The 13,563-nt window shown below is 40.0% G+C and overlaps 1 protein-coding gene and 1 non-coding gene across 2 annotated transcripts; one reads left to right on the top strand and one right to left on the bottom strand.

Moving 5' to 3' along the window:
- Positions 1-4,180: 4,180 nt before the first annotated feature.
- On the bottom strand, positions 4,181-4,747 carry LOC145764308 (protein FAM200A-like). The gene has a single exon (XM_082575927.1). The coding sequence runs from the start codon at positions 4,745-4,747 to the stop codon at positions 4,181-4,183; it is 567 nt and encodes a 188-aa protein (XP_082432053.1).
- Positions 4,748-13,456: 8,709 nt separating this feature from the next.
- Positions 13,457-13,563, top strand: LOC145765762 (U6 spliceosomal RNA). Its single transcript, XR_014288637.1, has one exon. It is a non-coding gene; the product is annotated as a U6 spliceosomal RNA (small nuclear RNA).

The following is a 13,563-nucleotide window of genomic DNA, read 5'->3' as shown; positions in this document are numbered from 1 at the left end:
AGGCGTTTTTTGACATTTTTGAATTTGGGAAAGCAAGTTTGATAGTTGCTTACCTGGAGCCTCAGCAGTGACGATCGGTGAGGGAAAGCAAGGAAAGCAGTGCTTACCTGAGCGAAAACTATGCAAAATATAATGACTGAATTCTAGGTTTAACTTATTATTATTTTTATCAAGTCTATTTTAACTTGAAAATTACTGTGTTCGTGACTAGAATTACTCGTAACGCTTGCGAGTAGTCTAAGTCCTCACCAAACCGCATTTCTTGCCTATAAATGCCAATTAACGCAAACGCTTTTGTCAGAAACCATCACTGAAGCTCCAGGGAAATCAACTTTCAAAATTGCTTACCCTACATTGAAAAACGCCTTCGTTTTATCCAATCCTCAATCGTTTTGCAAAACGACACCAGCTGCTTAGCCAATCAGATGTGTTATCTGGTGTTATGGTTAAAGTTGCTTTTCCAGTGACGTCAATGCGTATCTCATAGCGGCTGCTTTTGGTTTCAGGCGAAAGGAATACAGCCTCTACGCATGAGTGATTTTCCGGCTTGTAACTATAGGCTACTGAGTACGCTGAAAATAAAGCTGGTTCTCTTACCAAAAAAAAAACATAGATTCTACAATAAGACATGCAATTCCAAAGGGTACATTAACCAACCATAGTACTGAAACAGCACAAGTGTTTTTTAAATTCTTTGGGTCAATAGACTGACATCACAAGTTCAGAGCAAACATACTTGTGTTCTTCAAGAATGGACTAGCTTAATTTATAGGCTAATTATTTGCTCTTTACTAGTGCACCAGTCCAATGCACGTCGTAAATGCTTACAGATGACATTGACAATAAGTTTTTGTGCTCAGTCTAAAAAAGCAGCCAACATTCTAGACTAGTCCCAGTTTGATTGATTGATTGAATCTTTATCCTCGGACTGGAAAAGTCCGGAAATTTTGTCTTGGAAATGCTCTCAGAGCGCACCAAATTGGAAGTGTTTTTCAAAATTTTCTGGGGGAGGCCCCCAGACCCCCCGCTGGAAGTGTTCAACACGCCTTCGGGCTTCGCCCGACGGTTACGCCCCTCGTGCCTACTACCTTGCTGCAACATATTTCCAAGTTGCTTTCCCAATGGTTTAAGCCACCGAACGTCACTGAGCCTCAGTGATTGTTTCTGACAGAAGCGTTTGCGTCAATTGGCATTTATAGGCAAGACATGCGATTTGGTGAGGACTTAGACTACTCACAAGCGTTACGAGTAATTCTAGTCACGAATACAGTAATTTTCAAGTTAAAATAGACGTGATAAAAATAATAAGTTAAACGTAGAATTCAGTCATTATATTTTGCATAGTTTTTGCTAAGGTAAGCACTGCTTTCCTTGCTTTCCCTCACCGATCGTCACTGACAGCATGCATAGGCTGTCCAATCGATTTTGAGTTATGTTGAATCGTAAACAATTCTTTACAAATTTTTGCGTTCTAAAACTAAGTTTTCAACCAGCAACCGTTGGACGTACCAGTTCACACAAAAAATTTTAATGCAACAAAAATATTTGGAAAAGTGTTTTGAAAGTTGCATTCAATAATTTCTTTGAGTAGAGATCATGGGGTGGTGTCTTTAGGTTTGCAGCTCAAGTTTGTTGTGTATCTTTCTTTCAAAAGTACAAGCTCATCCAAAATGTCATTGTTATTGGAACCTTGTTTAAATTTGTCCCACATGCCTTTCGCTGCAGATCAGATGGCTACGATGAAATTTCCATAGACCGTTAAACTTATCGATGATATATTTGACTTAGTCTATTGACAAATGTATCGACAATCAACAGCTAGGGAATATTTTACAATTAACATACGGTAGATTAAATTTTGTTTGTATGAATGAGCTGATGAAGCGGAGTTGTTGGAGCGTTCCGTCCCCAGAAAATTCAAATCTTTTTTTTAATTCATAGTTTCTATTATATGAATAATAGTAATAATAAATAAAGGCAGTAAGGGTGTACTTTCTTTAATTTTGCTTGAACATCTTTAACCTTTCCAGACATGTTGGATCAGTATGCCTGGCCAACGCACTTTTCTTAAGTCAAGGTTCAGTTGATCAAGCAAAAATAGTAGGCTACACACTTAACCAAAGGCAGCAACACCAATTATCAAGTTAAAACAATAGACACACTTCAGTGATACAGAAATCGGTAGGATTAACAGCATCATCAGCCTAACTTAATACGAGAATGATTTGTTTTTGATGAGAAACATCTGAAGTAGCATCAACAATGATCGAAAAATACTTGGAACTATGCATTTTATTCAAAAATTTGTTCATTCTTAAATTGGTACACTTTCATTTTAGTATCAAAAATGGGCACCACTCAAAAGTGAAAAACAAAAAACTACTCGTTTTTCCTTTACAATGTTATGTTAGGAATTCCACCCCCCCCCCTCTCGGAGGCCCTGCACGAGTGCACGTGACTTGCTACCTGGATTCGCTACTACTTTGATAGATATACAGCAGGTTATATGTGGGAATCATACGTGTTAAGTGCATGATTGCAATTGCTTTCACTGTAATCATTTTATTTCATGGCTAAAGACGTACTTTCATCCAACTCACTCTCTTAACGGCCGTTTTGGACGTGTGTTCTCGCAACCCGGTGCATCCGACCCGGTGGTTAGGGAACCCTGTGTGAGTAGCTTGAACGTTGACTTGCAGTGTTGGCTGCAGAACAATCAAAGACTTCATTAAAAATGACAGTTAAACGAGAATAAGCAAAGCAGAAAAACAATACCTGCAGTTTCCTTTTTATCCTACGACGCTTTGATTTCAAATTACGTAACAGAGGTTTATTTGCGGTGTTCAATCGGTATGCCCAAAGCAAAGTTCCTGAATGAGCTTCTCGCCATATTTTTGCTTGCAAAAACCTTGCAATACATAAATTTAACAAGCTCTTCTAGTGTCAACAAGTGTGTGGTGCAACAGGTGCAACCAAGAAAGTTGACAAAGTTACCTTGTACTGTCTAGTGTGTATATTGAGTTCAATTCCAAGACAAATCAACGCTATGAAAAAATGTGAAAGACCAAACCAAAAAAATTTTTTTGTTTCGTATTTCGAAAAGAAAAAAGTATCATGCAGATTTAAACGAAAAACCATTGAAAATATTTTGAATTCCTCGTTAAAGTTTGCAGACGATCAATGTCGTGGTTAAAACAACAATATTTTGACATTTTCAAAGATTGTGAACTATTCACAGCAAATTTTGCTATTTCGCTAATCCTAGCCAGCAAAATCAATTAATTCTGACTTATCATAAGAAGGTCAACTCAAACGAGACCAACATTCAAACCATTGATTGAAAAGATTTACGAACAATGGAATTAAAACACAAACAGTTTAAAACAAATATTTGCTTCATTACCTTTTATGAGATTTTTGAAATTAAAAATTAGTACAATGTCATTTAACGAACAAATTATCCGTAAGTTATCTATTCATCTTTATCAAAGTATTGTCAACAAAGGCAATTATGTATCAAAACAAACGCGTGCAGAAATGCTACAGCCTATCTCTTTCCCAGAAGCCATAACAATCATCTTGGCAAAGACGCCAGCTTTCTAAATGGTTGCTTGCTAAGCAGGAAAATAAGTGGAATGCCATTGTTTACAATCACCTTTCACAAACAATGAAAGACCAGATTTATAGCCAGCTAATCCCGCAACATAATACCAGGAAACACTATTTCATCACAACAGATAGCTCAGTTCAGTTTGTTTTTATCTCTGATCATCACAACAAAAAACAACACAAGCTAAACATAACAAAGTTCCAGAAAAAGGTAGAAACGATAAAACGGACGTTATAAAAAAGGTTGACATGGAAGGTGGATAATAAGTTTAAAGTTTGGCACAGTGGCAATATCTCAAAGAAATGATTTAAATTCTAGAGAGGAAAAAGGGCACCTAGCAAACTAAATGGTGATTCTATTAGAACAGTGCTTCTCAACCTTTATTTGTGGCGACCCAAATACTAAGGTTAAATTAATAGCGAAGATTTGGCGACCCTATTTCCAAAACTACGTTTCGCACAACGTTTTGTAAGCATGAAAAATTGAACCACACTCATATACTGTATAACACGATTAAACATAACAACAAATGTCGAATTTAATTAATGTGAGCCTTGACTTTGTATTGTTTCAACAATTTGTCAAATTTCGAGCTATCTTCCTCAGTGCCAATCTCGTGTCATCTTCAGGCTGAAGACAATTCCTCTCCATTGTTTTGATGTGAGTAAGCGCAGAGAATCCACTTTCATACAGGCCGAGTAACAAATGGCAGGAGAGCCTTACTGCGTGCGTGCCAACAACAGTCTTTTCATTCATGACTTTTGTCCAAAATTGACTAAGGGCTTGTTTCTTAAAACAGTTCATCAATACACTGTCGCACTGAATGTCAATAAACTCCTCTTGAAACCCAAAAATGCTTTGGTAGTTTTCAGGCAGGGTATCAGCATCAATAGCAAATGGATTGCGCACCCATGCTAAATCCTTTGCATTTTTAGGGATAATCAAATCAAATTCTCGTATCAATGAACCCAAATGTCTTTTTATGACAAGCTGGACATCGTCAAAGCCGAACTCCGTATCTTCCAGTAACTGATTCAAAACAGTAAATGATGCTGTTTTCCGGGACACGACCTTCCTCTTCCACAACTTCAGCTTTTCTGTAAAAGCAATCAGTTTTTCAGATACATCGACCAACATTATGTTTGGTCCTTGCAAAGATTTATTCAAGATGTTCAGCTGCGACAATATACTGTATCAGAAAGATACGCCACAAACAAAAGCCACTTTTGATCAGCAAACTTTTCTGCCAAGCTATGCTTCTTGTTTATCAAAAATTCCTTCACCTCCTTGCGCAGAGTTACATATCTCTCCAGTACTGTGCTACGAGATAACCATCTCACATCAGAAAAGTACAACAAATGTCTGTATTCTGCATTAAAATCTTCGCATAACTTTTGCGAAGATCAAGTTTTGGGGTGGTTTTTGAAGCAATTAATTGTTACAATTCCCTAGTCTAGTGTATAGCCTACTGTTGTGTACATTTCACCGCAAAATGCGTGCGGCAAAATCGTCGGGTGAAACTTGTGGCGTAGTCTGAATAGTATAACTTACGAAAACGAAAGTAGTGGTAGGCAGTTTTAACTTTGCTCAAGAGACATTATCTTTTATCACCACATCTTTCAGCGACCCAGCCAAATGAAACGGCGACCCAGTTTTGGGTCGCGACCCAGGGGTTGAGAAGCACTGTATTAGAATATCAGTTAGATTGAACTTTTCTGCAGTTTTATGATGTAAAAAATAGACATAAACATCGACGTCCGCAAACATCAAACGATTGGTGAGGCTGGAATAACAGTGATTCAGTGAACCATATTGAACCTGAACAACCTTCAGAGAAAAGATATAAAATGAATGATTGACATAAAATTACTGTTTTTTTGTAGTGTAACTGAAAGTGATAATGTTAAAATAGAAAAAAAACATATAATTTGATAAAATCGGTTATTTTTTTTGTAGTTGTTCGTAGACGTTTCATCGCTTTTTTTGTTTTTGAATTTAGAAAAAAAACATAAGCTTACTTCTTGAACAAATCTTATCAGTTTGATCGAGCTTTGGTCTGAAATTGTGGCAGTCAGTCATTGATATTTGCCACGACTGACGGTCGTCATTGTTATGAGATCTTTCGTGATGACATGAAACTAAAGTCTTATGCTTCATCTTAGAGAAGCGCTGACCTCTCAATCGAAAGCAAGAAGCCAGACAACAAATGTCGTTTTTTGCATTAATTCAATGTCTGCTGACGTTGAAGCAATGTCACCAAAACGACTGATATGTTGTCTGGGAAGGTCTTATAATGTCTTTACATACAGTAACTACATTGGTGGATTCAACCACCCTTGACTCTGCCACCAGACACGTCATATAGTGGCACTGATACTTCCGCGTTTTATTGATCGCTTTTATAATTCTTTCGCTTAGTTCTAATCCAATAAGGATATGCAGTTTCTGATGAAGTTTTGTTTACAAATGTATGTTGTTCTAAATATAGAATTTATACAAATAATCTGGTATTAATCCTACAGTAACATTGACTCACATCACCGATCCAAGTATAAAGCTCTTCTATATAGATTGTTGGAATTTATCCCATAGTTCAAAAATAATATGCTTTCTACCCCCTTAATATTCACTTTGGTTCTCCTATCGTAGTTTTTGGTTTTCGTAAAAATTCTTCAAGCGCAACGATTATCGCCATCAACGTTTCTCTCCTCAAAGCTATTGGAGTTGGAATATCCCTTTTTTAACAATTATTGCAACTTCTATCATTTTGATTGCGTATTTTTTCTATCAGCTTTTTCTTGAAATGAAATGTTAGATATTCCGTAAGCCTACTTTGAAACAATAAATGCATTTTAACTTTTCCACTGTAGCCTACTGTATTATGTATAAATCTCACAAAAGCTTCTAAAAATAAAATGACAGTCAGGTGGCTCAACCTGAAGTAAAATATACTGTAGTTTTTTTAAACTCCCAATTCACGACCAACAACAGACTCTTTGATAAAATGATCAGTTCAAGATCCACAGTCACTTGTCATCTTTAGACTACAAAGTTGCTTCGCTTGCAACAATCATGTTTGCATCGAAGACCTTAGCTTACATATTTCTATGAAATATAAATTTGCAATGCAATGAGAAAAACGCTTTACAAAAACCACTGCTATTTCTAGGTGAGACCTTTTTCTAGTAGGCCTGGGGCCAATGTGCCTGGCCCATTGTTAATCCGACGCTTAGACAACTTTCTGAACCGACATTCTTCGACGCAGTAAAGTAGGTCGAATTATCAATCGAGTTCGGACCAGTTCGGACAATAGGCTATTCTAACAAGCTTGTAAAATTCGGGAGACCAGTGGCCGATCCCTGGCTACAAAGATTCCAAGAAAACAAACTTTAGGCTACATTGTTAAGTGGAGAAGCCAGACACGAGACATAACGATAATCTGGTTAGAAAACTTCCATAAATAGAAACCGTAGCTTATCACAACTGCGACGCTAACTTCCAATCCAAATATGAGTTGAAAGCCATCACTAACAACATGCTTGGTCGTTCTGCCATGAGTCCACATGTCTTAGTTTGGCAGTATAGACAGTTCACACACACGTATCGTCACACATTTAATAATTTTAAAAAAGAAAAGAAATATTTTACCAACAAGCTCAATTTGAAACAAGTCGAAACAAAACCAGAACAAAGGAATATTGGGCCCAAACAAAAGCATGTTTCGAAAATTGCTTTGAATTTGAAATGATGTTTTATGGAGCGCAAATAAACCACAATGATTGATCAATCTTCAATCTACATGCCGCAATAACACTCCGTTAAAGTTTTCTGGCAATTTTTGCTTTCTGGGATTCTCATGTGTTCATATTACTTCTGCCGCTCACAACTAAGATGAAATGGCTTAAATTTCAAAGCGATATGAAAAACCAAGACTAAGGAATCTTGCGTGAATTCGGAATGAAAAGTTATGAGTACGTGAAAATGTATACAAGACTGACTATATACATACAGCATGAATGAATAGTTTTCTTCAATAGCCTTTTACACTGCATGCCTGCACTAATCGCTACGCATTTTCATTTCACTTCACAAAAATGATTTAACACTGATATTTATTTTATGACTGTAAAAGTCGGAAATACAATAAATTTCCTCGTACAATGCAACTTTTTTGCATGTTTGGTGTTGTTTCTTTGGCTGCCTTCAGCCAGGTTGCATTATGTCAGGGGTCATCAACCTTTTTTGCATGCGAGCCACTTTGACACTAAGGAGAGCTGTGGCGGGCCGCACTAATAAAATGTTAGGTAGGTTGACTCTTATGCTAGAAAAGAACGCATTTCGTACCCAGTATCCAACGTTACATGTTGTTCATATTTATGTTAGAATACCGCAGCAACAAAATTAATCGAACAACGCTACTGCCAGGCCAAGCTCCTTTTACAACACTTTTGACTTTTTTAACAATGCCTAATAAACGAGGCCACTTGTTTTGCGCACTTATAGCGAGGCGAGCGGTTTCATCAGAATATTCATCGCCAAGCAAGAGTGGCGTTGTCACTTCGCTTCACAAAAGATATTGTTGTATTTCCAGACGTTTAATATAAAATAAACAATAATAATTGTAGCGATAGCCAACCAAGTGAGAAAACCATTTACCTCTTGTTACTTACTGATTCAGTGCATAAAATCAACGCAATATATAGTAAGAAAGAAACGCAAAACAATCAACTAAGGAACGTGGTACAGAACGCTCAATTGATTACACGCGCAGTGCGGTAGTAATCAATTCCAACGTCTGTACCAGAAAACGCTGAACTGTGATTATGTAGTGACGCTGGTCACGAGTTACATATATTCAACGTAGATGACGACTATAACACCTCCCCGATAATTTTTATACACAAACATAAAAAATGAACAAGACACCGAATTAACAATAAAACTCAAAGTCCGAAACGAGCCGGAGGTCTGCGGCGACGGCTCGACCTTCGTGGGTTGTGTGGCCCGAATTCCGGTACAGTCGGTGTGTCGTCCGAATTCGTTCGGGCTGAGGTGGAGACAGCGGAAGAGTCGATTGTTGGTGCAGGAGTATCTCCCGGCTCCTGGTCCTCCGATGATGCATAGCGAGGTTGCAGTTGGTCCATATGGCGCCTCCACGTCGGACCATGTGGCAGCAGACGTACCAGGAAGATTCGGCTACCCTGTCGCTTGATCACCTCGGCTGGAACCCAACGAGGATCCTGGCTCCGTCGTGGAGTGAATGATAGCGCGTAACAGGGATCTCCCGGTTTGAAATGTCGTTTGGTACCTTCGGAGGCGTCGGTGTTGTGAGGGTTTCGTCGGGGTACCACTTGAGACGGTGTAGGGAGAAGCGTGTCGATCTTGGTTCGAATCTGACGATTGTTGAGTAATTGGCTTGGAGAGTAGCCACTCGGAGTGGGCGTGCGTCGATATTGCTGTAGGAATTCCAAGACGGCCTGCTTCGGGGGTAGGGAAGATTTGCGAAGTGCTTGCTTGAACGTACGTACGAGGCGCTCCGCCGCTCCATTGGTTTCCGGATGGTAAGGTGCACCCGTGATGTGTACCATACCCCTCTCCTTACAGAAAGTTTGAAATTCTGTGGATTTAAAAGTAGTAGCATTATCGGTAACTATAGTATGGGGATAGCCGAAATGAGCAAAATCTTCTTCTAGCAGGTTGATAGTAGCTGTTGAAGATAAAGAAGTAGTAGCATGAATACATGGGTATTTAGAAAAAGCATCAATGCTGAGTAACCAATGGTAACCCATGAATTCTACCGCATGATCTATGTGCAAGCGACTCCACGGTGCTTCTGGAACCGTCCATGATTGGACCTGGGTTTTAGATTGCGGTTGATATTCGCCACAGGTACTGCACTTGTGACAAAGTTCCGCTATGTCTCGGTCAATGTTTGGCCAGTAGACGGACGTTCTTGCCAACTGCTTCATTCTCTCAATGCCGAAATGTCCTTCATGAAGCAATTGAAGGACGGAAGGACGAAGTTTGGACGGGATGACCACTCTGGAACCGTAAAGTAGACATCCGTAACAAGTAGAAAGAGAGTCTGCGTACTTACGAAACGGTTCGACCGGGTCTTGTGGAGAAGACTTGGCCGGCCATCCTTCATGAATGAAACGCATTACCGTGGAAATGGTAGGATCTTTAGAAGATTCTTTACGCAGTGAGGCAGCATTTGGGGTCTGGACCTGTAAATCCAAAGCATCGATAGCGCAGACGATATCAATGTCATCCGCACTTTCCTCTTCATCGAAGACTTTATCCCCTCCTGCTGGTAAGCGACTCAAAGCATCAGCGTTTTGATGATCCTTCGTCTTCCTGTACTCAATAGTGTATGTAAATTGCGACAAAAAGAGTGCCCAACGAGCCAAACGATTTGCTGCCAAAGAAGGTGTCGATTTAGTCGGGCCAAAAAGACTAAGCAATGGTTTATGATCTGTGACCAAAATGAATGATCTACCAAAAAGATATTGATAGAATTTCTTTAGCGCAAAAATTATCGACAAAGCCTCTTTCTGAATTTGACTATAGTTTCTCTGCGAAGCTGTTAATATCTTTGAAACGTTTGCTATAGGCCGTTCTGTGCCATCTGGGTAACGGTGAAACAAAGTAGCACCGATGCCCACACTAGAAGCATCACATGCGATACCTACCGGAAGTGACGCATTGAAATGTGTAAGAACCTCATCAGTAGATAGATGATGCTTCAGCTGAGCAAAAGAGTTTTCCTCTTGTTTTCCCCATCTCCAAGGAATGTCCTTTTTCGTGAGATGGTATAGTGGTTCTGCTACAGTAGAAGCGTTCAACGGTAGAAACTTCGAATAAAATTGTAAGGAACCTAAAAACGAACGAAGAGAAGATACGTCAGTGGGGGCAGACATCTCCAGTACGGCGTTTACCTTGGGACCTTTGGAGATGCCCTGCCTGGACAAAATGTGTCCGAGATACTCTACCTGAGGTTGTGCAAACTTACACTTGTCTTTCCTACACCTCAGGCCTTTTGAGTGAAGTCGATCGAGGAGCCGTCTAAGATTCTGGAGATGCTCCTCAGCAGTAGTGCCACTGACAAGAATGTCGTCTAGGTAGACTGCGACCCCTGGAAGGTCGGCTGTAAGGTCGTCCATGATCTTCTGAAAATAACCTGGAGCAGAAGATATGCCAAAAGGTAAAACATTTTGTAAAAGTACGCCACGGTGAGTGCTTAATGCGAGTCGTTTTCGACTGTCAGGACCAAGTCGAATCTGATTGTAGGCATCAGCCAAGTCTATCTTGCTGAAACCATACCCACCACCCAACTTTTGCATTAAGTCTTCTGGTAAGGGTAACGGGTGACGATGGGTCTCCAGGGAAGGGTTCACCGTGACTGAATAATCGCCACATATGCGTAATTTGGCCTTCGCTTCTGAAGAGTTTGAAGGCTTACGGACTGGAACAACCGGTGTGCCCCAATCGCAAAATTGAACTGGTGTCCATACACCACGTGCAATGCCCGAATCATAGGCTTGTGCTAAGTCCTCCTTTAGCGCGAAAGGTACAGGCCTAGGTTTGAGAAAAACAGGTTTAGCATCAGACTTAAAATCTATGTCTAGTTCATAATCTCGTAAGCACCCGAGTTCAGGCTTAAAAACATCTTTGAACTCGTCACATAAGAGGGAGCATGCCTTCTCCAGACTCTTATCAGGCTTGTCGCATGACTGGATGCTCTGTAAAGTAGAACAGTTAGACAGAAGGAATTTATCGATAGAAATTCCTAAAGACGAAATTGCATCACGACCTAGCAAGTTCAGTCCTTTGACTGTCGTGACTACAAAAGGAATATTATCTGACCTTCCCGTGGAAGGACAAGTTACCTGGGCCGTGAAAGAACCCGTGATTGGTACTAGATGCTTGGTAGCAGACTGGAACTGCGACACTGGTGCTTGCAATTGAGGTGCGCCTACCCGAGTCCAGACGTCGTTGGAAAGGAAATTTCCATTTGTAGCAGTGTCCAGTTCTAAGTGTGTGGTTACCGAATTAATGGAGATCGGTACTTCCAACTTTGAATTTCGAGGTTTTCTGCAAGAACTAGAAAGCATGTTAATTTCCTCGATACAATTTACCTTAGAAGGTTTGAACTGTCTAGCTTTCTTTCGACAAACACTCTGTAAGTGTCCCGTAATATTGCAGAAATGGCAAGTGGCTTTCTTAAACCTACAGTCATTGGCGTTGTGGTTGGAATTACCACAGCGATAGCATTCTTTATTTTTAGAAGAAAAGAAAGTACCTGTAAGTTGCCTAGTTTTTGGAGGTTTGCTGATGGTCCTTACTTTCGCAACTGGTACTGGTGGAGTGCCGTAAACAGTTTCTTTGGCCACCTTGGCTGCCTCTTCGGTTTCTGATGCAACCTCCACCGCACGTTTGAAAGTAAGTTCATCAGCTCTGATTTTGAATAACGCCTTAAGCACCGCCTCGTTACCTATTGAACAAATAAAACGAGTACGTAAAGCTTCGTCCAATGGATTTGAAATGGACGAGAAGTCACAGGTGGCAGCTGCCTGGCGTATGCGGATGGCTAGTTCTTGAGCTGTTTCACCGGGCTTGTGCTTCATTTCGCTCCAGAAACGGAATCGCTCCCTCACGATGAAGCGTTTTGGGTCGAATTGTTGAGCCATGTAATTTGTAATTTCCGTCATGGTGAGATCGTTGACTTCTTTTGGGTTTGTTTCCTGCGCAGCCAAATTTGTTAACATTTTGTAGATTGTAGGTGATTGATTGGTGAGAAAAACCTGCGGCATTTTGTCTTGTGCGACTGAATGTGCTGCTACAAAGGTGTTAAACCTCTTCCAATAGTCTGCCCACAGTTCAGTGGTGGCATCGAACGTTACGAACTTAGGTAAAGATACCTGCTGTTGTATTGTTGTTGGTTGTGGTCTTGAAGTTTGGGCTCGCATTTCTCGTAGTTGCTCCATGAGTAGTTTCGTCTGATCTTGGTGACGTTGTTCTTGTTCTTGGTGACGTTGTTCTTGTTCTCGGTGACGTTCTTCTTGTCTGGCAATTTGCTCCTTCGTCTGGCGTTCTTGGTTGGCAATTTGTTGTTGCAGGACTTCGATCAGTTTCTCCATGTTTCTAAAATCCTGTAGAAATTCTGTAAAGATCCTGCCGGCGACGCCAGTTAAATGTCTGTTGTATTTCCAGACGTTTAATATAAAATAAACAATAATAATTGTAGCGATAGCCAACCAAGTGAGAAAACCATTTACCTCTTGTTACTTACTGATTCAGTGCATAAAATCAACGCAATATATAGTAAGAAAGAAACGCAAAACAATCAACTAAGGAACGTGGTACAGAACGCTCAATTGATTACACGCGCAGTGCGGTAGTAATCAATTCCAACGTCTGTACCAGAAAACGCTGAACTGTGATTATGTAGTGACGCTGGTCACGAGTTACATATATTCAACGTAGATGACGACTATAACAGATATCTTGCAATTAACAGTTTCAGTAAACAAGGAAATGTTTGACACATTGCAATACAGGCAACAATAGTGACCTGCAAACATAGGCCTATCAGCGAAAAATAGGCTCCAATAACAGGGAAAAAGAAACCAGGCACCATGAAACAAACGCTTGTGGAAATCACCGAAAAAATCGTAATTCTATCGTAGCCTAATTCATGAACAGTCTTCCCTCTAAAAAAGCAATGAGTTGGTTTTTCATCCTTTTTGTGAGAGTCTATAAAACCGTCTTTCTTTTATTATACACAACTGTCACTTGCGGTGCTTATTAGCGTGGCAAGAATTTGTTGATTAACAACATTTTGCAGTACTTGCTTCGGCAGTACATACACTAAAATTGAAACGATACAGAGAAAATTAGCATGACCCCTGCACAAGGATGACACGCAAAATCGTGAAGCGTTCCATATTTCT

This window comes from Aplidium turbinatum, chromosome 2, assembly GCF_918807975.1.
Source record: "Aplidium turbinatum chromosome 2, kaAplTurb1.1, whole genome shotgun sequence".
Classification (NCBI taxonomy): domain Eukaryota; kingdom Metazoa; phylum Chordata; class Ascidiacea; order Aplousobranchia; family Polyclinidae; genus Aplidium; species Aplidium turbinatum.
The sequence above is the reverse complement of the archived record's forward strand: the minus strand, read 5'-3'. Positions and strand labels throughout refer to the sequence as shown.

Excerpts from the sequence above, each read along its gene's own strand:
- LOC145764308 (XM_082575927.1), bottom strand. The coding sequence starts at position 4,747 with ATGTTGGTCGATGTATCTGAAAAACTGATTGCTTTTACAGAAAAGCTG.